Here is a 26,719-nt window from a genome sequence, read left to right as displayed (position 1 = left end):
TGGGAAAATGTTGTTTCTAACCTAAATTTTTAAAATAGAGATAATGCCAGATTGAGAGTCTGTTTTAAATATGAGAGAAAATTTGTGCAGAATGCATGGCTCCTAATCAGTGTTTGAGAATGTGTGATAGATGCTGTTTGATAGTATCTATCATTAGTGCTAGATCTTCTTTGCATGTCTCTGCCCAGTAGCCTGTACCCGATCCTAGTAGTTGACGTGTGTGTGTGTGTGTGTGCGCGCACATATGCATACGTGCATGCACTCAGTCACTCAGTAGTGTCTGACTTTGCGACCCCATGGACTGTAGCTCTGCCAGGCTCCTCTGTCCATGGAATTCTCCAGCAAGAACACTGGAGTGGGTTGTCATTTCCTCCTCCAGGGGATCTTCCCAACCCAGGGATCAAAAGCATGTCTTTTGCATCTCCTGTGTTGGCGGGTGGGTTCCTTGCCGCTCTGCCACCTGGGAAGCCATGGTAGTTGACGTAGGTCCTTAAAGTTAGGTTTACCAGTAACCCCTGAGGTGTGTGCTTCCTTCCTTCCTGCCCTGTGTGATCTGCCTTCCTCAGTGGTCTGTCACAGGAGGAGGTGCTCTCGAGCTCTGTGGGAAGCAGAGCCAGAGAGAAAAGATTCTGAGAGTCTCATGAGAGATGAAGGTTAGCATGGAACTTTCTGTCAGGCCTGTTCGAGGGTGTTACTGTGACAAGTTCAGTTCAGTTCAGTTCAGTTGCTCAGTCGTGTCCGACTCTTTGTGACCCCATAAATCGCAGCATGCCAGGCCTCCCTGTCCATCACCATCTCCTGGAGTTCACTCAGACTCACGTCCATCGAGTCGGTGATGCCATCCAGCCATCTCATCCTCAGTCATCCCCTTCTTCTCCTGCCCCAAATCCCTCCCAGCATCAGAGTCTTTTCCAGTGAGTCAACTCTTCACATGAGGTGGCGAAAGTACTGGAGCTTCAGCTTTAGCATCATTCCTTCCAAAGAAATCCCAGGGTTGATCTCCTTCAGAATGGACTGGTTGGATCTCCTTGCAGTCCAAGGGAACCTCAAGAGTCTTCTCCAACACCACAGTTCAAAAGCATCAATTCTTCGGTGCTCAGCCTTCTTCACAGTCCAAGTCAGACTATATTTCTGGAAGTCTTTGAAAGTGGAGAGGGAATCATTCTCTGAGATGATTAAGACAATTTAGCCTGAAGCCCAGAGGATGGACCATGTAACTTCTCAAGACTGACTTCTTGCATTTGATCGGTCAAGTACGAGTAAGTTCCTACACTTTACAGTGAGGTTAGATTGAGAAGTTTTTCACACTAGAGGTGGAGGATCGCTGTAAGTGGCAAACCTTGTGTCTCTGATTCTCTGACAGACCTACATTAACGTTTAAAATCTTTTTGTTTGACAAAGTAATTGTTACATCTGAAATGAGGCTTGGCAAACTTCGTTACATACGGTTAAGGCTGATCGCCGCTCTTTATTTGGTTTAGAGGAGGTGTCCAGCCAGTGAGAGGGGCTCTGTGTGTGAGCTCACTGCGTCGTGGCCCTGCTGCCGCCCTGTCAGAGCACATCGCTGGGGCCCTCACCCTGAGCGGCATACAACGTTCATTCCTTCCTGCCAGTGCTCCTGGTGAGCACCTCTTGTGTTTCAGACACTTGTAGAAGCTGCCCCTCAGAAAGGTGACGCTTCCTGTTGGAGATCACGCTACTCCCTAATGGAAAAGTAGGCTCAGAGCCAAGTGCAGCTTTACTCCACAGTTCAAGCTCTCTCTCCGCTTGCATGTGTCCCCGGAGGGATCCCGTGGCGTCTCTGGGCTTTGAGTACCTTTCACACGACGAGGACTACAGATTTATGTCTCCTGCTCAAACCACTCCCCAAGCCTCTTGATTTCTCTTTCCAACTGCTCTAGGAGGTCCGAGAGGCCTATGCAACCTAGCCTGTCCCAGGCCAAACGCCTGATGGCTCCCCGCCCAGAGCTCCATCTGCCCCCATCTTCCCCATCTCAGGTGACGGCAAACTTCATTGTGGGGACGTTTCTCCCTGGAGCCATCTTACTCAGGATAAAAACAAGAAACCAAGCTGCTCCGTGGTCTGCATGACGCCCCTCTGCCTTCCTGGGTCCCTCTGCTCCCGCTGTACTGCCCTCCTGTTTCATTGGACCAGAGCGTGCCTCCGTGGGACCCAGGCTGCATCCCGCCAGGGGGTGTCCACTCTGTGTGACTGGCTGTGTCGCAGCTCCTGCCCTGTCTCACAGCAGCCCTGCGAACTGACCACCAAGCCCAGCAGGTTAAAGTTGACTGGCTCCCTTGCCCAGGGATGGAAATGGAGCAACAGTGGAGGGACGATTGCAGCGTGCTGCAGAGGAGGGTCGGCATGTTACTAGAGGACGGGAGTGAAACTGGAGAGGGGAAGCCATGGTCAGGGGATGGGGTACATGAAACTGACGCAGGGTGGGGTAGAGGGGGTTACTGATATGATAGCAACTAAGATGTGACCTGGGAACGGATGGCCAAAGGAGAGTAGAGGCAAGATCAGTGGACAAGAGTGGTTCAGGGAGTCAGCAGACCAACGTGTGTGAAGGATTATCTGCCTGTGTACAGAAAACACCAAGACGTAGGACAGCGATGCCATTGAGAGATTGAAAGCTGGGTGTGCAGAGGAGTGGAGTGTAATGGGCTACGGGTGGCAATGGCGGGGGCAGTTGGTGAAGAGAATACTCACCTTCCTGTTGTCCCAGGGGCACATGGGCCATGGGGGATAAAGGAGAGCAGAGGGCTACTGAGGGAGAAGTGTCATTAGAGGAGAATGGAGTTTCATTGAGGAAGAAGGTAAGGGAGTGTCTAAAGAGGAGGTGGAGGATACGTGATGAGCCATGACTTCTGGAGGGCACAGATAGAACTGGGATGGAGATGGGGACAGATGGGGACGGGCAGAGCTTTACAAGTGCTGGAGATAAAGAATAACTAGTGATCTAGAGTTCCCTGAGCTGCACATGACCAGCCAAGGGCTTGATGAGATGAGTCCCAGCGACTTTTTGGTCAAAATTTGTTTAGAGGCTTGACGAGGTAGCCACCAGACACATTGATGTCAGGAGTTCCTTCTCAGTCCCGTTCGTGGAGACAGGGCAACCTGGGAGCTCGCTTTTGTCCTCCTTTTGCACGCCTGTCCGTGGCCTGGGGGCGCATGGGCTTGGTCCCAGTGCTACCGTTTGCTCCGTGACCCCTGTGTTTCCTCCCAGTGCTGGGCCTGTTTCTCGACTCTGGTTGATGGATCGAGAACCTCCAGGAAAGTCAGGAATTACGCTGAGCCTTTGGACTTCCTTCTACCCCTGATGCAGGGTAGGACGTGGAGGACAGAGGAGGCCTGGGATACACGGCCTTGGTGCTGGGAGAGGAGCTTGCTCTAGACTGCCTGAGGGAGGGGCTTCTATTGACCCCTTCTGATGGAGAAAAGGCATAGTCAACCTACCGTGTTTTCTTGCTTATTATTAATACTGTAAGTTGTATTCATAAATGAAGAAATTTTTAGAATCTTCCCCCTTTGCCTTACGTTGGGTTTTTAGTTTATCCTTGGGAAATAGGACACGTCTTGGGTTAATAGACATTGGAGGTGCACGAAATGAAATGCCGCAAAAGCAATTCAGATGGAACTGACAGGTACGAGAATGGGGCTCAGCTGCTCCCAGCTTCTTGGCTTGATGACAGTCTTGAAATAAATAATAAGAAACTGAGTGAAATGATAAAATATGTCAGTTTAAAGTTTCCAGTTGTCAAAACTAAGATTGTCTTATCACCAAACCATCGCCCGACCAAATTATGTTTCCTTTTATCCTCCCATTCATTGGGAAACATTCTTCACCCTGTTTTTTGTTTTTTGTTTTTTGTTTTTTGTTTTTTTTTATGCTGATCTGTGTGAGAGCACTTCCAGGTGGATTTCCAGTCCACCCCGATGCTCATTAATGCTCAGTTCATTTAATCAAGGGGACTTTGTTTAGTCAGAAGGCAATTGTTTTTGTCCTGTTTTTTGGTCTCAGTACCTGTCACTGATGGTTCCAAGTTAAACAGTGGACCTGTCTCAGTAAAGGGAATTCTATTCAGTTTTATGAAGATGTCACTCTCGTTGTTTTCTGTGTGGCAAAGGTGAGATATTAAAGAACGTTACAACTTTGTCTAAGGAGCCATTATATTGTAACTTCTGACATTTGGAAAGAAGACTGAAGTTCACTCAGTCTTCTTTAATTTAGTGCTGAGTTTCTAAGAAACAGTAGCCAATTTATTTTCAACAAAATGAGAAATTATGTTGACTGCTGTGTCCAGATGCTATTCGTGAGGCACTGAGAATGTTAAGGTTTCCCAGGGTCTGGGGGCATCTAGTGTGGTGGGATTTGGCAGGCAGAGGGGCACTCGGACTCAGCAGGTAGGTGGACAACTGCCCCAAGACTGTCCGGCTGGGAGGCCCAGGTTTAGACTCAGATGTCTTGACCCGTGTTTGACAGTGACATTTTATCAAAAGTATCCCTTCTGAATGTCTATCTACAACATGAGGAAAGTATTCTTCTTTAATAGCAGTTCTCATATTTAAAACTGTTGAACTTTAAGCGGTAGGGAGACGATATTTTTTTGTTGTTGCTTGTTTTTGCTAGATTTTTTCCTTCTTGAATATGAATGTCCCTGTATTCCTCACTCAGCTAGTCCCTCTTCTCTTCTTGCCATAAACATACATATACCAGAATGGAAAACTAGGACTCCAGAAAGGGAGAGGAGGCATTGGAGAGCAGAGAGAACTGAGGCGGTTACAGCTCACCGTGACCCACTGGCAGTGGGTTTCCTGCAGACCCCTGAGACAGCATGCGGTCCCTTGGGACACGTGCCCGGGGACAGAGGGCTCGGATTGTGGAGGAAAGGCGCCCTTAGTCTTGCATCTGTTCTTCTATTTGCAAGTAGTGTGGCCTTGGACAGGCAGCGTAACCTTTTTGAGTTGCAGCTTCTACAAGTGGCATTTGGGCTAATGACTGGGTAAGAGGTGCTTGGGAGCAAAGGACAAGAGGAACCATTCTGGCAGAGGAGGGCAGAGGTGAAGACCTGTCCCTACAGGCATGAGACAAGCCCGTAGCTCCCATTCCCATCCCCTCTCACAGGGCTCGCCGTCCTGTGCTGTCGTCCGCGGAGCTGATGGTTAGTCTCCGGTGAGGTTCACCTGGGCTTGTGAAATGAAACGTAGGAGGAGAACCAGGTGTGGACTTAACTGGATGTGTCCCCTGTCTGCTGTCTGTGTGATGTTAGGCTGGTGCCCCAGCTGTTCCGCTGTACAGCATCCTTACCTGTAAAATGGGCATGACAGCTCTGCCACCTCCAGCGGAGGCAACGACTGCTTGGGGGTCTCAGGGCTAGCACAGGGCACGCCCCCAGCATGGGCTTTATTATTCACTCTGCTTCCTTGGGCGCTAAGCAGCTCAACTGGGTCGTTTTCCATTCTGATTAGAACTTCTTTGCTTGATTGCATCAAGTTGGGATAATGAGAATGTTTATTCCAGGACAATCCAAGATAACAAATTCAGGGTGATTGTTTCCTTACAAAATTAAGAGGACTGGGAAAGGGGAAGCCAGGGAGAGTGGGTGGAAGCCATTCCTCAGGCACCCAGAGTAGCGTGAGAAACTGATTGTGTGAGCCGTAGTCCCGTCATCCGGATTTCCCCAGAGTCGTTCCTGTAAAGGTTACGCCTGGTTCACACATGTCGTATGTGTGAGTGGCCTGTTTTGCATCATCTACAAAAGGCCCATGGTGACAGATCACTCCCTCCCAGGGTCTCAGGAATGTCACACGTCAGAGTACAGGACAGCTGTGTATGTGCCTCCGTTCCCACAGGCTTGGCCAGGGCGGGTGACTGGACCCAGGGGCCTTTCCCACCCACCACACCTAGCCCCTGGTGAGCGGCCACGCCTGATGGTAATGGGGTGGTGCTGGGGAGGTTAAACATGTCGCCCCATAACCGTGTTGCTTTACTGTAAAGCCCAGTGCTTGGGGCTCGCACAGCATCAAGGTGTCTGGTCTGTAGGGCTGTGCCTTCTGTGAACTTGGTGTCAGTAGGAAAGAAGCCGTGGCTGCCCTTCCTCCTGCACACACATCCCCCCAAACCCCACCCCAATCCCTTGCAGGATCCCAGCCTGGGTCCACTGCATATGCGTGCCCTCTCAGACCACAATTCCTCCCAGAAGAGACTGTGTACTCCTCAGGCGCTCTCAGCGCTCTCCATGTGGACAGGCTGATTGTGGTGGTTCAGTGTCAGATACATTTGTTGTGAATTCAAGTCAGGGACCACAGGAGGGGCCGATGACAATCCTAATAAGATTGCTCTTTTCTGTGGGAACACTGTTCAGCTTTCAGCCCGGCTTTCAGTAGTTATCTTTAAGTTTTAGTTACTTCATCAAATATGATTTAAACTCACAGCCAAGTCAGTTTGTCCTAACTGTGTTTTTGTCTTTCTCTGCTTGTGTGTTTTGTTTCATGCAGTGGTGCTGATTACTATGATTATGGACATGGACTCAGTGAAGAAACTTATGATTCCTATGGTGAGTAAATGGCTGGAGTGGAACCATAAATAGAAAGGTCATAGAAACACCTTAAAGCACTTAACTCTGGGGAGATTCATACAGACAGAATTTTAGACCACAGCTGCCTCTCAGTTCTTCTGTGCTTATCCAGCTATTTTCAGAAGCTCTCTAACGCTTAAACTTAATATTTAAAGGGGACTAAAGACTTGCAGAAAATTGCAGGCATTCAGATTCTGAACTTAGATTTTCTGTTTGGGTTGATTGCAATGTGCTGATTTTCTCACTTACTTGAATAGTTTGCCAAACTGCAGACACTTGATAGAATGAGTCTCTCTGAAGTGTCTTTGCTTCTTGACAGTAAAGAAAAATGAAGCAGTTGAGACTACAGCTCTCAATTGCTGTAGTGGTGATTCCACCACCCCTATCTTTATATTTTAATTTATTCCCAGTCTCAGTTCCTCTAAAAACATTACAGTGGGAGTCATTCGTTAAAGGTTACAGAAGCGCTGGGCCAGGGAGGAGATGGATGGCTGTCTCAGGCTTACAGGGAGACAGTGAAACCCCACTGAGTCCAGTGGGAGCTGCCCGAGGTGCTGGGGAATCCACGTCCAGAGTCTCAATATGCAGAAGGACGACAGTTTTAATTAAAAGAATTGGCTGCAGCAACTTAATGATACTGAGAACCTCCTTTGCTGCTGGGCGCAGAGATCAGAGAACACGAGGCTTCAATCAGTTGCAAAGCTCTGATGAATGCCTCATGCCCAGTGCAAGTGAATCAGGATTCTCGTTAATGGATGTTATGACATTTCTCTGAACATAACTGAAAAACCATTTTCCAGTGTTCCTTTTGAAGTGCATTTTGTTATATCACCTGCCCCAAGCCTTGATGACCGCACCTTGGATTTTTTGTGTCGTTATTCGTAACAAACACTTAAGAGACATACCTTGGTTTGTTGAAAGCTGTCTACTTAAATTGATGCAAGTTAGCTTAAGGGAATGACGTTGATTGCATGTTTGTATCAAAGAAGAGGTCATTTTAAGCTGTTTTCTTCACAGCTTTGTAAAATTGGTCTCTGTGGACACATGGCTTTTAAATCACTGTGTGCTGCGGCATAGATGTTAACTGTTTGTTGTCAAAGACCTTCAAGTGACTCACCGACAGCCCTGAGCTGGGGTGAACCAGGGTCCTCTGTTGGAAATCCATCATTCCATGTGGATTTAGTATGAGGATGAGTGCAATTTGACATTATGTCATCAGATTATTTCCTATCCAGGAAGTATTTTGGAAACATAAATCTCTACCCAGTACAGCTTTCCTTCCTTCTTTATATGAAGGACCCATGAAGAACAAAGCCACATTTCCCAAACTGCCCATTGCCATTTTGCACTCCAGTTTTTTTCTCCTTTTGCCTTCACAGATTTTTATCTGTGTTTTCTTTGTCTTTGAAGAAGAAATCCCAAGTGACCCTTTTACCATGCATAGATGTCTTCATGTTTAGCAAGAGGCAGCTCAATTTGCTGCTGGAGTATGTGAGCTTTTATTAAATGAGTGACCAAAAGGAAGTTCTTGCAAACTTGGCTGTCATTTAAGATACAAGGATCATGCCTTCCCAGGCTGGTAGGTTTTGCTAGTGAGATGAACATCTTCGATTGTGTTTGTAATTCTTTAAAAGTGAATTCTCTCAGATTTTTTAGTACCTTGGGGATTTATATCTTCAGTATGACATCTACCATGGGTTCCGGGCTAAGTTAGATTCTGAAAAATGAAGCCATGAGCTCTCTGGTGTTGATCTAACTGTGATTCATCTGACTGGCTTTAGGGCAAGAGGAGTGGACTAACTCGAGACACAAGGCCCCCTCGGCGAGGACCGCGAAGGGCGTCTACAGGGACCAGCCATACGGCAGATACTGATTGTGCTGTCTGCTGTTGTGACATAGCCAGTCTCCACCAGTCCTGTATACTGTTCAAAGTAATTTTTTTCTATGAACAATCCCTTTTTAAATAAAATGCTTAAAATCTGAATGGATGGAATTTAAAACTACTTTGTTGAAACATCAACCTGGGCAGAAAAAAAAAAAAGACATGTAAAATTTTGTTATTTCCAGTCTGTATATGAAAAATAGGTCATCAAAAGGAAAAAAAAAATAACTTTGATTAACTAGTGTTAAACAAAAAAGATAGGTTTACTAAATATGTTAATCCATCCTTTTAACATAAGCCTCACCTTTCATTTTAAAGGTTTCCATAGAAATTTAGTTATTTTATCTTTCGGCCATATGCTATTTTTTTTTTTCTCTTGCCAACATGCGTAAAAAGGGAAGCCAATTACAAGTGCAAATAATGTGGTATTCTTTTGTAACTCAAGTCTTGAAATGTTCTGTAGTGTTAAGCAAAGTCTCCTCTTGCTTGATACTAAATAAACTTTTGAAAGAAATTTTGTGTGTGTGAGCTAACAATTTCATGTCTCTCTTATTTAAAAAGGCCTTCATAAATAGTCGTAAACAGGGAAAAGATTCATTTAACAATGCTTGTCAAAAAAGGGTCACACTAAACATTGTACAGTTTATTTAAAACATGGTATAAAACTAAATGTACCATTATATATTCACCGTAGACTTAAATGCTGTTTAAAGAGTCCAAATGGTGTCCAGCTGCTTGAATGGCACGTTAAAACTACGCAAAACCTAATCTTGTTTAAAAACTGGTTTTAAAATAACTACTGATTTTCTGAAAAAGATGTGATCAGTTTTCATCTTGTTGAGCGTTTTTTCACTAGTGCAACTTTGGATTTTTTATGAGAATTTTGGTACCTTAATGAACACCTCGCTCCATGCTGGAAGCAATAAGCACAAAGCTTTTAAAGACTTTCTGACTTGACTAATTGAGGTCGCACTCGACAAGGCTGAGGATGTGTAACCCTTAAACGGTCTTCATTTTCAAAGGTAAATAAATCAAATAAGATTTTAATCTCACTTAATTTATCTTAATATAACTAATAAAACCAGAGAGGTTACAACTTAGCAAGTTTCATTATCCATTTTAGAAAGGTTTTAAGATCACCTAAATTCTCATTTTAAAAAGTTTAATTTGTTTTAGTAATCTAAAAAGCCTTAGTTTAGTCAGTTTAATTGGGGCCAATTATACCCTGTTAAACAAATGTAAAACCTCATAACTAGTTGTTTGTAATACATTATTTGGTTAGTAATTGAGGGCACTTCTTAAAACTGACAAATATTTAATAAAGTTTTTCTTTAATCATTTGGCCTAAGTTGTTTTTAAAACTGTAGATTGTGTAAAATGTTTAATTTTTATTTCTTGAGGGACTTCCTTCTATTTGAGTAAAAAGGTCTTTTCTTTTGTTAGGAATGTCAGCCACCTTGGAAAGTGAAAGGAAGGCGGCGTCGGTCCAGCGGACACAGGTGAGTGTCCTTGTTCCAGTTCTTTGATGTGCTTGGAGGATGAAGACGGCCTCATGCTCTTCCACGCGCTTCGCACTACCGACTAGTGACATAGCGGCAGTGGCAAATTAACGTCCGGAATGTAAACCAGTCAGACCCAGTCAGGTCTGCACAGGCCGCGGAGCTGGGAGGCTGGGCCCCCACAGTGTGTAAGTAACTCCGTTACCTCCTCAGTAAAAATGTAACAGGCTGATCAGTAGCATAAAAAAATTTTTCAAAGTTTCAAGTGGAAAAAAAGCAGTTTCCCAAACCTATTGACACTGTGATGATCCCCCCCCCACCAACTTTTTTTAAAGGCTCTATATATTCTCTCTGTATATATTCATAATATGACATAGATGTGCTGGAAATTTTGGACAATAATTACCGTAGGCTTGTGAAAGTACAATTTTTGCATGTGTGTCATTTTCTACTTTGAGTTTTGCAAAACAAAATTCTGCTTTTAAAAAGATAAATATTGAAAAGTATTCTATAAAATTGTTTCATAAAATTCAAACAACAGGGATCATGAAAGAAAGATATCATTACTCTGAGACCATTAATCTGGTCTCACTTTTCAGTTCCTCTTGTTTTTCCCTAAACCGTCAGGGATGCTGCATGGGCCCTGGCATCCCAGAGAATCTCCTGCCCGCGCCGGGTGACGTGGTCTGGCTTCAGCTGCCAGTACGATGGGAACATTCCTCGTCTCTGGCAGTTGTTCTGAGCATTAAGCAAGGCGGTGTTCAGAGTGTTTTGAAGGCTGGCCTGTGATACCATAACGTAGAGTTTCATTATTGAAGTCGAATAGATGTTTCATATACATGGGAAATATGAGCACTTTTTTTCTCCTTAATCACCAAAATTAGCCAATTACTCTTAGGAAGAAAATAGTTCTCTTCACTCTCATAAATCAAAATAAGTGTTTGGGGTTGTCTTTTGTTTGGTGCCTCTTTTCTTGTACAGAAAGCGGATGTGAATAACACATTTTTTCAGTGTATGATGTTGTATTGAAATTTTTTCACTATTTTCTTTAGTAAGTTTTTGTTATTGTTGTTTTTAGGAATTGGCATCTTGAATAGTAAGTGTAGGCTTCTTTAATCAGAAATTATGGACAGATTCCTGGAAGGTAAATCAGTAGATAGTCTTCAGAGCTCGTTCTCAGAAATTGTTCAATATTATGTTTATTTTCATTTTCTTAAAGAACCATAGCTCCACTGGACTGTAAAAGGGGGTTGTGATGCAGAAAGGTCAGGAGCCACCAGGATGCTCTTGGACGGTTCTGCTTGGCTTTCGAGGGCTTCCCTTACTCAGCAAATCCTCTACTGAGCCTCATTCCTCCCTGTCTCAACAGCCAAGACTTGTAGACAGCAGCCTGGTCCTGCCCTGTCCCCTCCGTGCACACCGCATCCTTCCCAAGTCATCCCCGGGGCCTCCCGGCTCGGGGTTCATTTACTGAGTTCTCCTGTACACACTCCTGAGGCACCAGGGGCCCTGCGGTCTGTAGGACGTGGACCTTACACTCAAGGATAGTATAGTTCACCATGGATGGAGGTGGTGGCCTGACCCACCAGCACCCGTCTCTGGGCCTTTGCGCCTGGAAACCGTGCCTCCCCATCCTTCCACGATGTCTTCACCAGTTCAGCCACAGTCCGTGCTCTCTGAAATAGCATGCTTTTACACTTCCTCATTTTAGTATTGATACCATGTGACTTAGATTGGTTAGAAGTTGCCAACCAACTTGTAACCTGTACTGAATCACTTTCATTGAATCCTCAAACAGTAAAAAGGTGACTGCCATCTCCATTTTCCCGAGGAAGATGCTTAAGCTTCAGGCGATAGTTCCCTGTGTAGGCTCCCAGCCTGGAGGCTGCAGTCAGTTGCACAGCATCCACTATAACCAGGGTCTCTGCTCCCAGCTGTGCTGTTACGCTGTCCGCTGTCTGGGCTGGCGCTCACTCCCCCTATACTGAAGGCTCCTTGAGGACAGGGGCTGGCTTCTATCTTATTTTGTATTCCTAAAGTAGCCCCACAACATTGAGTGTTGGCAGACCCTGTGACTGATAACCCACCCCCTGCCCCAGATTCCTTCCTGGAGAGATTCTTTGGCTGTATTTAGGTTCTGAATCTTCCTTTGTTCAAGATATCCCAAGTTGAATCAGGGTCGGTGTTCATGCAGACTCATTGACTGAGCGTCTGCTGTGCTGCAGGCAGTGGAGACGCGGTAATGATGGACACAGCTGTCTGCTGGGGAGCCGGGCAAGGAAGATGCTAGCAGGACTGAGACAGGTATAGCGCATGGGAGAGAGACATGGACGCCAGGCGGGGTGGTGGAGGCGGAGGGTGCCAGCAGGGGTTTCAGTCATCTAGGAAAGCACAGTTATCTAGGAAACTTCAGTTATATCGCATTATTAGAGAAACCAGTAGATGATGTGGTCTATGTAGACAAGGGACACATAATGAAGGATCTTGCAGGTCCTCCTAAGAAGCGTGGACATGACAGCCCATGTCGAAATGCAGTCTCTTCACCCTAGAACCTGCCCAGCTGCACGCCCCAGGCAGAGATGGCACCTTTTTCAGTCTCTGTTCCGAGAAGAACTTTGTACAGACCTCTTTGCACTGGTTATTATCTGATAGCCAGATGGTGAGAGCCTTACAAAACAAGGGCCTAGTGTTTTCATCCTCTTGTTCCATCTCTTAGCACAGTGTTTGGCAATTTAAGCATCTAGCAAGTCAGTGAATATGAAAGAATGATATTGTCAGCGTGATCCGTGTGACTCCTGACAGGCAGTATTAGGAATCGTTGGGTGTAGTTAGCAGAGACCTAAACAGGAAGAAAAAAATCACTCACATAAATTGAATTACAATTCAGGCAGTATAATTTAAAATTAGACAGTGACTCTGATGATTCGGAGAAAAAATTACAATGTAGTCAAAAATCTAATAAGTTAAGCTACTCTCTAGGTTATATGTGATAAGTATAAATAGTAGTTTGTTATTCTGTATGCAAATCATATCTATTTATGCTAGGTCAGTTCAGTCGTGTCCGACTCTGTGCAACCCCAGGGACTATAGCCCTCCATGCTTCTCTGTCCATGGGACTCTCTAGGCAAGAGTACTGGAGTGGGTTGCCATGCCCTCCTCCAGGGGATCTTTCAGACCCAGGGATCGAACCCGCATCTCTTGAGTCTAATCTGAATTGGCAGGTGTGTTCCTTACCACTAGCACCACCTGAGAAGCCTGTCTACTGTTTATAGTGATGCGCTAGTTGTCTTGATCGGTATTGACATTGTAGGAATAGAAAGGAGAATAAATCCATCATTATATTTAAAATAACAAAATCTAATGCTTGAGTCTGTTTCCATCTTTGAGAAAGATTGTAGGACATTTTAAAATCTGACTTGCATCCTCCCTTCCTCCTACCTAATTGGAACTGATTCTGGAGGGGATCGTTATTCCACACACATAACTGTCTTGCTGTGCCGGCACCGCCTGCTGTCACTGTCCTCGTCTCAGTGTGAGTCCTTCCAGGGCTCCCAGCGTGGCGCTGCCCTGCCTCCCTCTCTGCTCTCCCTCGGCTGCCGCCTCGGGGGCACATACCTTCAGGGTGCTGTGCGACGGTGCCGCTCTCTGCCCCAGATTGCTCGTCCTCACCCTCCCCCCCAGCTCTTGCTACAGCCAGACCACACCTGTCTGTGCAGCTTTGGGGTGAGACTGACACACCTCCTCACTCCAGAAGTCTCCCTTGACCCAGTGTCTCCACATGTGCCCTGGGTGCAGAATCCCCCCGGAGGGCCCTAAGGGCTCTTAACCTGCAGCATGGGGTCCCTTCCTCTCAAGCCCCCGCCCCTTCCTGGGTGTGAACACCCTCAACGCAGGCGCCGTGTCTCCGTGCAGCTGTCATTTACCTGGTGAGTGAAATGAGCCAGGTGGCATCGTGTCTCTGAGTGCAGGACTGTGCCTGAGGACTTTATCTGCCTCATCAGGTCAAGTTAGAGTCATTCTTCCATTGAAAGAGAATTTACCAGGTTGCTAAATATAGTCATTCACATACACATGTATGTAAAAGCTCACCTGACCTCCACGGCAAGGTCCTTGCCCTTCCTCACCTGCCCACGTCCACTCCCTAACACAGTTCTAGCGCCTAACAGGCTCTCGATCAAGGGGCTGGAATAAGTGAGCAGATGCCTCGTGAAGGCAGGGCTGATCTCCGCTCACTGAGCATGTGTTTGTCTTTCTCACCGACAGCACCACTTCAGGTTCTGTGCACATGGAACCGCGTCTCATTTGACTCTGCATCCAGACCCCAGCGTGCTCTCTGGCACGACAGTGCTCATGGAGGAGCCGATGACTGACTGAGTCAGTGAGCAAATGGTTCCGTAATTTTAAAATACTGACCCTGAGCACCCCTCACTGTTAGTTTGTCAGTGGAAATGAGATCATTTACTTCTGTAACCACTGGCTTTTTCCCTAGGAAAGGTGAAGTTGGAAAACAAAACTATGCCCTTTATTTAGTAGGTGATACACGTGCTTGATACAAGATCTAAAACTCTGGGGAAAGTGTACAATGGAAAGTTGGTCTTAATTCCCACCCCTGCCCTGAAACACCCAGAAGCAGCTCTTGGTCTTGGTTTTTTGTGTGTTTTTCAGAGAGAGGAAAACATACGCTTTGCTTCTGCACAGATTATTACTGTTTTTTACATACAGAACAGTACGCTGTTGTCTGCCTCCCTTGCTTTACTTTAGAGTATATCTTTGAGTTCATTTTCTATCATTTTAAATTGTAAAGGTATGCTTTTCTTTTTATTGGCTGAATAATATTTATATGAATGCATCATAATTTCAACAACTGTTGACAGACAAGTCATTTTGCTTCCTGTGTTTTGCACTCATTAGAGACACTGCCAGACAGTGTAGCCTTCCATCTCTGTTCTTGTGCACGTTCGTACATATCTGTAGAATAAGTTTCTAAAATAGATTTATTGAGTCATTACATTTTCCTATAGTTATTACTGTATTGCTCCCCGTAGAGGTAATCGTGTATCTTAATATGCTTTTCTGAAGGAAATTTGAACTCCCAGTGTTATTCTGTCCATTACAGTATACAGCTGTTAGCACCTACACACAGCAAACTCCTCTCGGCAAAGTGGGCTCGCAGTTGTTCCCACGTGCATGTGGTGGGGCCGGATCCTGTGGGAACGAGCGAGCCCAGCTCTGGGTGCTCGGCTGTGTCTTGCAGCGATTGCTGAGGATCCATGCTAAAGATGGTAACGGATCGCACTCCCTTGGGCTCCTGTAGGTCTCCTCTCACTCCTGGGACCTCCTTTCATGAGCTGATGGAGTCTGAGGCCAGCCCACCCCGGGCCCTGCGTTCAGCCCTGGATGCCCTGGGGGAAAGGGCCACCTCTGCTCTCGAGGGGCCCACGTCCTCTCCAGAAACTGGCCTCCAGCTGGCCCCTCCATCCACCCTGCCTTTGCCCAGCTCCCCGCTTCCTACCCTCTTCTCTGGCTGTCCAGAGCCTGCCGGTTCTTCAAGAGCTTCTCTCCCTTCTGCCCCCCAAAAACCCTTTTTCCTCTTTACCCTGAGAGCACTGGCTGACAGCACCTGAGGGGCGAACCCCTGATTCGATCTGCAACCCCTGGGAGTCCTCGAGGGTCAGGAGCAAGTCTGTCCTGTATAAGGAGAGCACAGTCATCCGCCATTGAGGAAATGTGCATTGATTAAACAGTACCCTAATTAACACTCGGGCTTCCCTGGTGGCACAGTGGTGAATTCGTCTGCCAATGCAGGAGACATGGGTTCGATCCCTGGGTCGAAAAGATCCCCTGGAATAGGAAATGGCAACCCACTCCAGTATTCTAGCCTGGGAAATCCCATGGGCAGAGGAGCCTGGTGGGCTACAGTCCAGGGGGTCGCAAAGAGTTGGACATGACTGAGCACACACGCATATTAGCTGTTTCCCTTCTTAAAGTAAACAGCCTGGTTCATCCCACAGGACACCGGTGCTGTGTGCGGTCCTGGCAGGCGAGGTGAAGGCCAAGGGGGTGCAGGGACCTAGGTCACATGTGCTGATCGAGGAAGGACGAGGAGGGAAAGGCTCCACAGAGAAGAGAAACCCAAAGAGGGTTGAAAGATAAGCTGAAATCTTGAAGCAGACGAAGGGGGAGGACGTGTCAGAGGTGACAGGCTGCTGCAGGTCTTGGAGGCAGGGAGGGGCCTCTCGGGTCTGGGGCAAGTACGCAGGTGCTGGAGTATGATGTGTGGCACCCATGGCTGGGGACAGGAGGGTGGGCGGGCCAGGTCACAGGGAACCCGGAGACCCCCGGGGCGGACATCTGTGACCAGAGCTGTGGGGAGTAAGCGAGGCGATGGCCGCCTCTCCACTGTGATTGGATTCGGCTCTCTTCCCTTCGGATTGCTGCTTGGGTTTTGAAACAAAAATTTTGTTGTAGTTAACACATCAAAATGTATTATTTGGTGTTAATAAAATATATCTGAAAGCCAAGTTTCAGGTGACAAGCGTGTATCCACAGAAAGTCACCGCACATTTTAATATTGAAAGTTCCATGTGGAAAAAAGCATAGCCATTCTGAAAGCAGACCTGTAAATGTCGTAACGGATGGCATTTTGATGATCATCATACTGTTTAAATCATTCATCTGCCTACTGAACATGAAGATTTTATGTCCTTAATTTCTATAATTCTATTTTGCCTTGTTTTCCATAAGTATTCTCATTTCTATTAAATTTCAGCCCGCCTGCTTCCTCTGCCTAAATCCTGCATTGCCACCAGAGTATAAATATTTGTTTCTTGATGTATACAAATATATTTCATTTTCCTCTCTTTCAGGAACTTTCCTTCCAATTATGGACTGCTTAAGAATAGTCAACTCACCAACGTGCCTAGTCAGTAAATGAATTCACTTGGGAACTTGAAAATCATCTTTTTTTTGCAGTTTTGTGTTTCATGAAATGTTTTATAAAATGGTATGCTTTCTGATTTGAAAAGTCTGTTAAAAAAAAGGGAAAGAAAATCTATCTTTGTCCCCTAACAGAAAACAAATGATTTGTGCATTACTTAATAAAGGCTGCCCATTTCAATCGCTTCTACTTTAATATAAACCTAGAAAAACAAAGGCTTGTTATTTCAAGCCCAGCTCTGAACTCTGCACACTTGAGAACCATATGTGGCTGCACCTCACTGCAGGAAGTCAAGACTCAGCACAAATTCCAGATTTGAAAATGATTTCTCCATCTCAGTTATGGACCAATAAGTACGAATATGTTATGCCCAAAGCATTCTGCCACATGAAAGGTTACTTATAAAAAGGCTTCCACAGGAAGCAGGGTGGTGCTGCCAGGATGGAAACCCAGCTTTCATGCCTCCATAATCTGTCACGAGACAGAAAGGTCACCATCCCCACGGACAGTAGTAGTCAGTTCCTTCTCTTTTCATCATTCACTGGTGCTTTGTGATTTTAATTCAGTAACCCCCCACCCCCACCCCTCAACCCCAGGAGGATGTGTTTCATTCCTTCTGTTAGAAGCTCACACAACAGACTTCCTAGTCTTGGAATTTTGAAAATGATCCTGTGCATTGTGAAATTGTCACTGTCTTACCTCAAAGACACATTTCCTCAAGGCATTCACTGTTTACAGGGGTATGGTGTTGGGAGCATCGTGCGTTGGGAGCACAGAACAGCTCCTGATAGGTTCGTTTTTCCTTGTGCTCTTCTGCTTCTGAAGTTCACATTTCTGTGTCTGTCATGTATGCATTTCTTCATCTCAGAAGGGCAAAGAATAATACCCGCATCCCAGGGCACCGGGTGCCCATCAGAGCAGTCTCCGAGCACCCGTCTGTGCGGAATTAATTCTAAACAAGGAGGAACATTGGGACCTGAGCTGGATTGTCGTGTGTTCCCACACTTTGACTCCCTTTTGGCCTGCAGCCTCTTCTGCCGAGTCAGTGACACAGTCATGAAGCTGCGAGTGGAATCCCAGGCACTGGAACTTTGCGACTCACCTCCTGTCCCCTTCTCCCGATCCCCCTCTTGCTGCCTTAACTGTGGCCGCTGCTCCGCTGCCTGGGCACTGAATTCCCGGCACACACATTGGTGGAGAATCCCCTGCTTGCTGGGCATGGCCCTGTGTATGAGAGCACAGGTCAGACCAGGGGCCTCGTACCTCTCACATCCCAGTGGGAGGAGCCAGACCATTAGCAGCAAACTGGAGGGGTGCCAGGAGGGCCAGAGCAGGGACGGGAGGGGATCAGACCTGGCTGGGCTGCGGGGGAGTATGAGGACGCTTCCGTCGGGACCTAGAAGAGTCAGCGATGAGCTGCACTGAGGCCCTCGCAGGGGCCGCAGGCACCCCACGGAGGCAGTGCCCGTCGGGGGGACAGGCCAGGGGCAGGGGCGGGGGCCGGGCCTAGAGGGCTGCCGGGAGCTGTTCAGGGGAGGAGAGGGATCGTGCTAGCAGGATCACTAGCAACTGCATTGAGAAGAGGCGGTCCTGGGGCCACGTGGGGTCCCATTAGCAAGCCCGCCGTGGAGGTCAGAGGGAGGCCCGCATGCAGGTCCTGAGGACTGTCCACATGTGAGACACGCTCAGGAAGCGGGGCCATAAGCTGGATGTGAAGTGAGCATGGACTCCGGCCTTATCCACTGCCCTGGAGTCACGGCCTTCTCAGTCCCTGCAGGACCCGCTTCCCCCAAGATGACCATTCCCCAGCTCAGCCCCCCGGGCCAGACCCCCTATATTCACAGACTCTCTGAATGTAGCTTCTCCTTGAGGGGGAGGACGTGTGAGAGGGCGGGGTCAGCAAGGAACAACTGGACTAAAGTCTTTAGATTTGAAACTCGGCTTTTCTCCAGCTAAGCTGGTTTTGGTCCATCTCAGCTAGGGTGCCTCCTTGACGCATCTGTCTTCTTGGCAGCTTCCAAGCGTGGCAGGCTGAGAGCCATTCTAGTGTTTGATTTTTAAAGGCTCTGAGTGACTTCCTGTGGTTTTAAAAATAACCACTGATGGCTTTTTCAGCGCATACTTAACTGTATTCAACCCTTAGAGCTGGCTTTTTGAAGGGAGGCCTTCATGGAGTTGTCAACAACACGGCCACCATGCTGGAGGAATTCTGCTTTCTGATTTCAGATGGTCCTGGCTTCCGTAGGACAAAAATCTTCTGCACCATGACCCAGCCCTGATGCTTTTGTGTTGCCTGATGGAAAACCCTGGCAAAAAGAGCTTCTGTGCAGAAGCTAAGAGCTCTGCGTCTGTGTTCCTGCTCCGCGGTGACTTCTAGAGCCCCTCCCCAGGCCGCCCACCTAACTGCCTTTAGACGTACCTTCCCAGGCAGCCTGTCCCAGGTGGCTGGTTGTCCTTGCTCTGCCCTCCCCCTAGAGGCTGTTCCTCCAGGTGGTCCCTCATTTGGGCTCTGGGAGGTGACCTGGCCCAGGGCAGCCTCCGGCGGCACAGTACACCCCTGGCAGCTGATGCCTGGGTGCTCCAGTCATCTACTGCGGCATAACCGTCCCAGGACTTAGCAGCTTAAGAGGCATACACCACGTGTTTCCTGAGAGGGGGCCCTGGGGCTCTTTTCTGGCTCAGAATCTCTCACGAGGGTGCCAACCATCAGCAGGGGCTGTGGTCCCACAAGGCCGGTGAGCACGCGCACCGACTCACTCATGGGCCCTTTCCCCGGGCCCCTCCACCGACCGTCTGGGGGTTCTCACGTCAGAGCAGCCAGCCTCCCTCGGAGCCAGCACCCCAGGAGGGAGAATCTCCGAGCAAGGCAGCCACAGATGCTGCCCTGCTTTCAGAAGTCACACAGCCACTTCCTTCTGCCGGTGGTCTACCCCAGCAGCCCCAGGACAGCATGGGGGTGACTGCCCAGGGTGGGGAGCTCCAGGAGGCCGGGCGCTGGGTGACCTGGCAGCTGACTCCCACCGGGCGAGCTCCCCGACAACTCTGTGCCTCAGTGCCCCTCCCCCCCCCACAGAACGGGAGTGCTGGTTCCCTCAAGGGAATTGTCAGGAGGAGGCTGGCATGTGCTGCGCTCCCCCGTGTTATCCATGAACTCCACGGATGTGCAGAAGCGCGTCCCATGGAGACTGTGCACACCACCCCTCCCATTCCACCGCTTGAAGACCCTAAGCCTTCGTCTCCATGGCAGTGAGCTCCTGAGGGCAGGATGGGGACTTACCCCCTCCCCAGCATGCCCACACTCACCCCAGCAGGCACCCTCTGCAGCCCAGGCGCCCTCTGCAGCCCTTAAGTGGGAGTCCCAGGCTCGCCTTAACCCTTGCGGCCCCGAGGCAGGCTCAGCCTCTGCTGCCCACTGCCCCTCCATCTCCCTGCTGCTGGCTCCACCCAGAGGCCCTGGCCTCCTCACACACACACACACACACCCACGCCCAAGGATGTAGGCTGCTGGCTGAGCCCGGCCTCAACCCATCTAACCAGATGGGAGCAAGAAGCTGCCCCACCCAGTGACTCTTAACCCATTGGCCCCAGCATTGGACCACTGGCTTCCAGACCGAGGCGCCTGGCCCCGCGGGTGTCACGTTAACCCCTGATGTCCTGTCACCCCTAAGCCCTGGCTGCTGCTTCAAAGCCAGGCCCACAGTTCCCAGTTCCTCTCACCCCCCATCAGCTGGGCGATGTGAAAGAGCTCCAAGCCTCGGTTCTTTCAGCCCTGAGATGGGGATTCTCCATCTCCACCACCCCTGTGGGGTCCTGACCAGTGGGGCCGTGGGCTGACAGAGTCCCTGCATTGCAGAGGGGGGCAGGAGCTGGGTGGGGACAAGATCTGGGAGGGGACACACCCACCCGCAGGTGGGCTGGGAGATCACACACGGTTTCTAAACACCAGCGCGCCCTCAGATTGCTAGTCTAGCTTCACGTGGTGTTCCCGCCTAACGATGCAGGACCAAATCCCTAGACAAAGTGCTACTCGGTGCTCAACCCCCTCCCAAGGCCAGACCCCCGGGGAGGCTCCCGGCAGCTGTGGGGAAATCAATGTCAACACCCAAAGTGAATTATAACAAAACAGTGCAGACAGAGGGGATTGGATCTGCTTCCCTTTGTGGGTGGGAAATTCATGATTTCCCAAGATGTCAAAAGCTGGTGCAGAGGCAAGATCCTAAACCTTCCAAAGAGGGACGTGAAGGGCAAGTGCACCTGGGCAGCTGAGTTCAGGACCACCTCGGGCCCCCGTGGTGGCTGCTGTCTGCAGCTGTAGGGGAAGCTCCAAGTCGGAGAAAGTCCCAGGAGCATGGGCCCTGCGTGGGCCTCTCCACCTGGATTCTCTGGATTGAGGGGGATTCAAGCTCCATAAGGGAAACCACACATGGTGTTCATAACAACAACACATGGCTTATCACTCGCGCTAAGACTGTAGACTTAATCCAGGCGAGCTGCTCCTCCTCTGTATTATCATTACTGTTGCTCAGTCGTGTCCGACTCTTGGCGACCCCGTGGACTGCAGCACGCCAAGCTCCCCTGACCTTCACATCTCCCTGACTTTGCTCAAACTTACGTCCTCTGAGTCAGTGATGCCATCCAACCACCTCATCCTCTGTCACCCCCTTCTTCTCCTGCCCTTAATCTTGCCCAGCATCAGGGTCTTTTCTAACGAGCAGGCTCTTTGCATCAGTTGACCAAAGTATTGGAGCTTCAGCTTCAGCATCCAAACTTTCAGTGAATATTCAGGGTTGATTTCCTTTAGGGTGGACTGGTTTGATCCTGCTGTCCAAGGGACTCTCAAGAGCCTTCCCCATCATCACAGTTCAAAAGCATACCTCACTTAACTTCATCTTAAACCAAACAGTGCAGCCATGTCACAGAATATTTACTTCCTTAGATATTTTTTCCTACACATCTATTATGTGAAATAATGAAGGTCATGCTATAGATGCCTTAGAAAAACTTTCACATTAAATATCAAGCACTGTGCATATTTTCTCTGCTTCTGCCTTGCCAACAAAATGCTTCCTTTGTCCCAGATGCTGTTTCAGCTTATCGTCATGTTATGAAGTAACTCCACTCAATTATCTAGATTTCTGACTGCGTGATAAGCAGAGGACCTACAACCCCAGCCTGCCTTCTGTGTGCCCTGGATCTGCAGGGGCGTGGAGCCAGGGCACTAGTTTGCCCCAGTTCACACCATTCCCTATTACCTCCCATCCGGCCCGCTGCAGGCCTTTGCTGTTTGCATCCAATGTCCATAGCCCCAACAATAAGATTTTGTCCCATACCCTCCACTGTGTGGTACGAGGGAATCAAGTTAGCCTGAAAAAAAAACAGCACTCTCGCTGTTACAATAGGAAAGTTAGTTGCACCCTTCAGCAAAGCATACTCCTAAAGCCTGTCTCTGGAGTCACTGTGAGCTCAACAGGGCCAGGACTCTCTAAGGGAGCAGTGCAGCAACCAGGTTCCTGGTGGGTCAGGGAGAGGGAACCCCCAAGCAGATGGACCCCAGCCCAGGAGACTGTCAGTGACGCGCTCCACTCCCATCAGCTAGAGCTGCCCCTGCAGGTGAGAAAGGAGGGGCCCTGCCACGCTGGCCACAAGTGACAGGAGAAATGCCCCCACCTGTGTAGTTCCACAGTGCTCAGTCGTGTCTGACTGCAGCCCGCCAGGCTCCTGCGTCCATGGCTGGAGTGGGTTGCCATTCCCTCCAGGGAATCTTCCCGACCCAAGGATCGAACCCACATCTCCTGCATTGGCAGGCGGATTCTTCACCACTGAGCCACCTGGGAAGCCCCCACCTGAGCTGGAGCCTCCCCACGTCCAGCCACTCTGACACTCAGGGGCTTCTCCCAACCAGGCACGATCGCCCTTCTCTAGCTGGCTGTGCTGCCCACGGCCTCCGCTTCGCTTTTGCTGATGCCCAAGGCTCCTGTCTCCCTTCCTTCTCAAGAGGCACCAGAAACCACCACCTTCTGTCCTGGAGAGCTGGCCTCGATCGACTGCCGAAAGGCTCCACTGGGCCCAGGCAGGCGCTGTCGGTACACAGGGGGTGGGACTAAGGTGGGGATGGTCTGGGGGCCGGGGGAGGGGGTGGTAATCGCAAGCAAAGAGGCACATCAGGGTCCCCTCTCAGCCTCCCGGATGGGATTCCCAGGATGCGGAGGGCAGACGGGGGCCAACACTTCCCGGGGTCTCCTTTGATGCCAGTGTGCGTGGTACACGTGGTGTGATGAACAAACCACCCGAGACGGACCCGCCACCTCTCTCAGCTCCACCACCCACTGGCCCTCGAAGCCTTGGGTCCCTCCAGGGACAAATGAGCCAGAGCACCGGCCTCGTGGGGATTGTCGAAAGAATCCAAGGGAAAGCAGGTCCCATGGGAGCAGGCTCCACGGCTGAGCCAGGACGGTGGGGCGCCTGCCGGTAGGAGGCCCAGGGCTGGGACCGCAGGCGAGGGCGGTGCTGGGCGGGGAGGGGCTGGAGGAGCTCAAAGGGGAGAGGAGGATCGCACGGAGCGCCTGCAGCTCCGGGGATCACAGAGAGCGCGGGCACTTGTCGGCGCCGTAATGACTTTCTATTTTTAGGCGGCAGCACGCGCTGCTTGTGACCTGCTTTGTAAATAGATGCTTCACAGAAGAGATGCGCTGTGCTGGGGGGAGGCTGACGGGCACCGGGAGGGGCGGCGCGGCCCAGCTTCCGCCTGCCTCCAAGATGAAAACTCGACCTTGAGGGAAAAGCTTCGAGAAAAGCAGTGAGCGGGGAAAGGACTGAGTGGTTCCCCGGACCTCGCCCCTTTCTCTGATGAGGCCCCTTTGAGGGCACTCGCTGAGTAAATTGGTTTGCTCAGTTTTATCAGAATTGTGCTAAATGCAGCCAAAATGGTAGGAAAGAGGGGGTCAGCAGGTCACAGTCAGCCCAGAATGATAAAAAGAGGGTCAGACCAAGATCCAGGAAGGATGGACTTCATCTCGTGGCCACTTTCTGGGCTGAGGGCTGCCCTGGGCCCCTGGGACAGCAGTGTGTAGGGTCCCCCAGGACCCCCGTGGTGACCCTGAGCACCGACCTGTGTCCTCACTCCTGGGAGATTTGCCTCCCCCCCAGGCCCAAGATCTCATCAGGCCAGAGTACGTCTGGGATGGGCCACACACCCCAGCCCCAGCATCCGGCTCTCCCTGAGGACAAGTGACCGGCGTGCAGGGCCACCTGTGCTGACGTGCTGAAGGATGGACCAGCCTTCTCTCCACAGGTTCCCCTGTGGGGGTCAGCGGGATGAAGCCCAGGAGGGCAAACCCACACCCGGAGGTGGGGGAACTCTCTGGACCCCAACATGGGCCTAAACCAACTTCTGGCAGGCAGGCACCCCCAGGCCTTCCGTGTTTGGGTTGGTCTCTGAATCCGTCTGATTCCCTGATGGCTCAGTGGGTAAAGAATCTGCCTGCAACGCAGGAGACATAGGGGATGTGGGTTCAGTCCATAGATCAGGAAGATCCCCTGGAGGAGGAAATGGCAACCTGCTCCAGTATTCTTGCCTAGAGAATCCCTGGTGGGCTACAGCACCTGCTAAGCTCTGAATCCGTGTTCGTCAGGGCAGGCTGGGAGGCCTTCCCCATGCCCTGTGCTGCTCTGGGTTCCAGGAAAGTTCTGGGGTGCTGACTCCGACCTCCAAGCTTCAGCCGCCTCTTGTGGGAAACAGAGGTGTCCCTACGGAGGTGTCGCTACAGACCTGTCCACATCAGTGGCACAGCACACAGTGTGAGGAATGAGCAGCCTCTGGAAGCTGAAGTCTGGGGTTCTCCAGACCAGTCTGCGTCCAGTCCGAGCCATGCGACGGGCTTGGAGGGGACAGGGAAACTGGGGAGCCGCCCCCTCCGCCCCCCCCCCCGCCCCCTGCATGGACAAGCAGTCCCAGCAGCCCTTCCTCCTGCCTTCCCTTCTCTCTCTGGCTCCCCTTCCTCCCATTTCAGTAACAAGTCACAGCGCCTCTGCGGCCTCGGCGCCCCTAGCACAAACCCTACAGAAACATACACTGTCGGGGGCCGTCCCCGCGGTCACTGGAGGTCACGGAGGCCTGTGTGGAGAGTCCCTCCCCCGTGGATGGCCTCCACCTCCAGCACGGAGGCTTCTCGGCCTCACGAGAGGCCCACAAGCTGATGCCCCCAGGAGAAATCCTCAGTCTCGAGGAGGCGGGGGTGCAGGGGACGCACCGGGTGGGCGTCACTATGTTCCTTGCCTCCAGGTATGGATCTGGAAGGCGGGGTTTACCTGGGTTCCCAGAGAGCCCTGGGCGCCCCCCAGCGGTGACCTCTCGCTAACGCACCTCCCTTGGCCTTTCCCCTTGCCCTCTCTTCCCATCTCCCACATAAACTATTTGTACCCAAGTCCTTATCTCAGGGTTGGATTTGGGGGAACACAAGCTACGGTTGACAGAATGATGTCCCCCAATACATCCATGCCTCGATCCCCCAGAACATGTGAATACGTTACCATCGATGACAGAACAAGCTCTCTGGGCGTGATTAAGTTAAGCACCTAGAGGTGGGGAGAAGATGCTGGATTCTCCAGGGGCACCCATCGGCGTCACAAGCGTCCTTATAAGAGGGAGACAAGAAGATCAGTCAGAGAGAGGAGATATGAAGGCCGATCCAGAGGGTGGAGCAGTGTGCTTTGAGGGTGAGCACAAAAGGCAACCCACTCCAGTACTCTTGTCTAGAAAATCCCATGGACGGAGGAGCCTGGTGTCCATGGGGTGGCAAAGAGTCGGACACGACTGAGCGACTTCACTTTCACTTTCACTTTCACAGGGCCGCGGGCCAAGGAATGTGAAGCCTCTAGAAGCTAGAAAAGGCAAGAGAGGAGAGTGTCCTCTGGCGGGAGCTGCCAAGAACCCTCTCGGATCTTGGTTTTAGCCCATTGAGACCCAAATTGTTCGAACTTCTAACCACAGAAGTTTCAGATGATAAATTTGTGTTCAAAGTGAAAGTCACTCAGTCATGTCCAACTCTTTGCGACCCCGTGGACTATATAGCCCATGGACTTCTCCAGGCCAGAATACTGGAGTGGGTAGTATTTCCTTTCTTCAGGGATCTTCCCAACCCAGGGCTCAAACCCAGGTCTCCTGCACTGCAGGTGGATTCTTTACCAGCTGAGTCACAAGGGAAGCCCTTGTGGCTATATTAAGTTTAATCAAATTTATATTATAAATTTGTGCTATATTAAGCCAATAAGGGAAGCCTGGCGTGCTGCAGTCCATGGAATCCCAAAGAGTCAGACACAACTGAGTGACTGAACTGAAACTGAAGCCAATAAATTGGTGGCAATTCGTTAGGGCAGCAATAGGAAAGTAATACACTAAGACAGGGGCTTCCCAGGTGGCACTAATGATAAAGAGCCCTCCTGCCAATGCAAGAATCTTTAGAGACACTGGTTCGATCCCTGGGTTGGGAAGAGCCCCTGGAGAAGGGCATGGCAACCCACTCCAGCATTCTTGCTTGGAGAATCCCATGGAGAGAGGAGCCTGGAGGGTTACAGTCCACCGGGCCACAAAGAGCCAGACACAACTGAAGCGATAGCTTGCATGCACACTAAGACAACTCAGGCGGCCTTAAATGGGATCAAAAAATGCTTAGGGTTTGGAGTGAGGCCCATTGGCCTTGACATTCCTGGCTCCACTAATGAGAAGGGAGGCCATCAGTGACTTAGGCCCCCTTCCCTACTTCTGAATTTCTGAGGTTTCTAAGGTTCCTTCGGAGAAAACTCAGCAGAAGGTGAGCGGTA

The 26,719-nt window shown here is 49.8% G+C and overlaps 1 protein-coding gene across 3 annotated transcripts in view; it reads left to right on the top strand.

The window, feature by feature from the left end:
• The window catches only part of KHDRBS3 (KH RNA binding domain containing, signal transduction associated 3), a 152,542-nt gene extending 142,512 nt beyond the window's left edge, over nucleotides 1–10,030 (top strand). For 2 of the 3 annotated variants that reach the window (XM_068983885.1, XM_068983886.1), the window contains 2 exons: nucleotides 6,503–6,561; nucleotides 8,364–8,872. In XM_068983885.1, coding sequence (XP_068839986.1) covers nucleotides 6,503–6,561; nucleotides 8,364–8,455 — 151 coding nt within the window. In that variant the 3' untranslated portion in view covers nucleotides 8,456–8,872. Of the gene's footprint in view, nucleotides 1–6,502; nucleotides 6,562–8,363; nucleotides 8,873–9,907 lie in introns of those variants that run through there. The other variant, XR_011145723.1, reaches the window with a different exon arrangement.
• The last annotated feature ends 16,689 nt before the right edge of the window (nucleotides 10,031–26,719 follow it).

The sequence above is a fragment of the Capricornis sumatraensis genome, chromosome 11, assembly GCF_032405125.1.
Source record: "Capricornis sumatraensis isolate serow.1 chromosome 11, serow.2, whole genome shotgun sequence".
NCBI classification, from domain to species: Eukaryota; Metazoa; Chordata; class Mammalia; order Artiodactyla; family Bovidae; genus Capricornis; species Capricornis sumatraensis.
The sequence above is the reverse complement of the archived record's forward strand: the minus strand, read 5'-3'. Positions and strand labels throughout refer to the sequence as shown.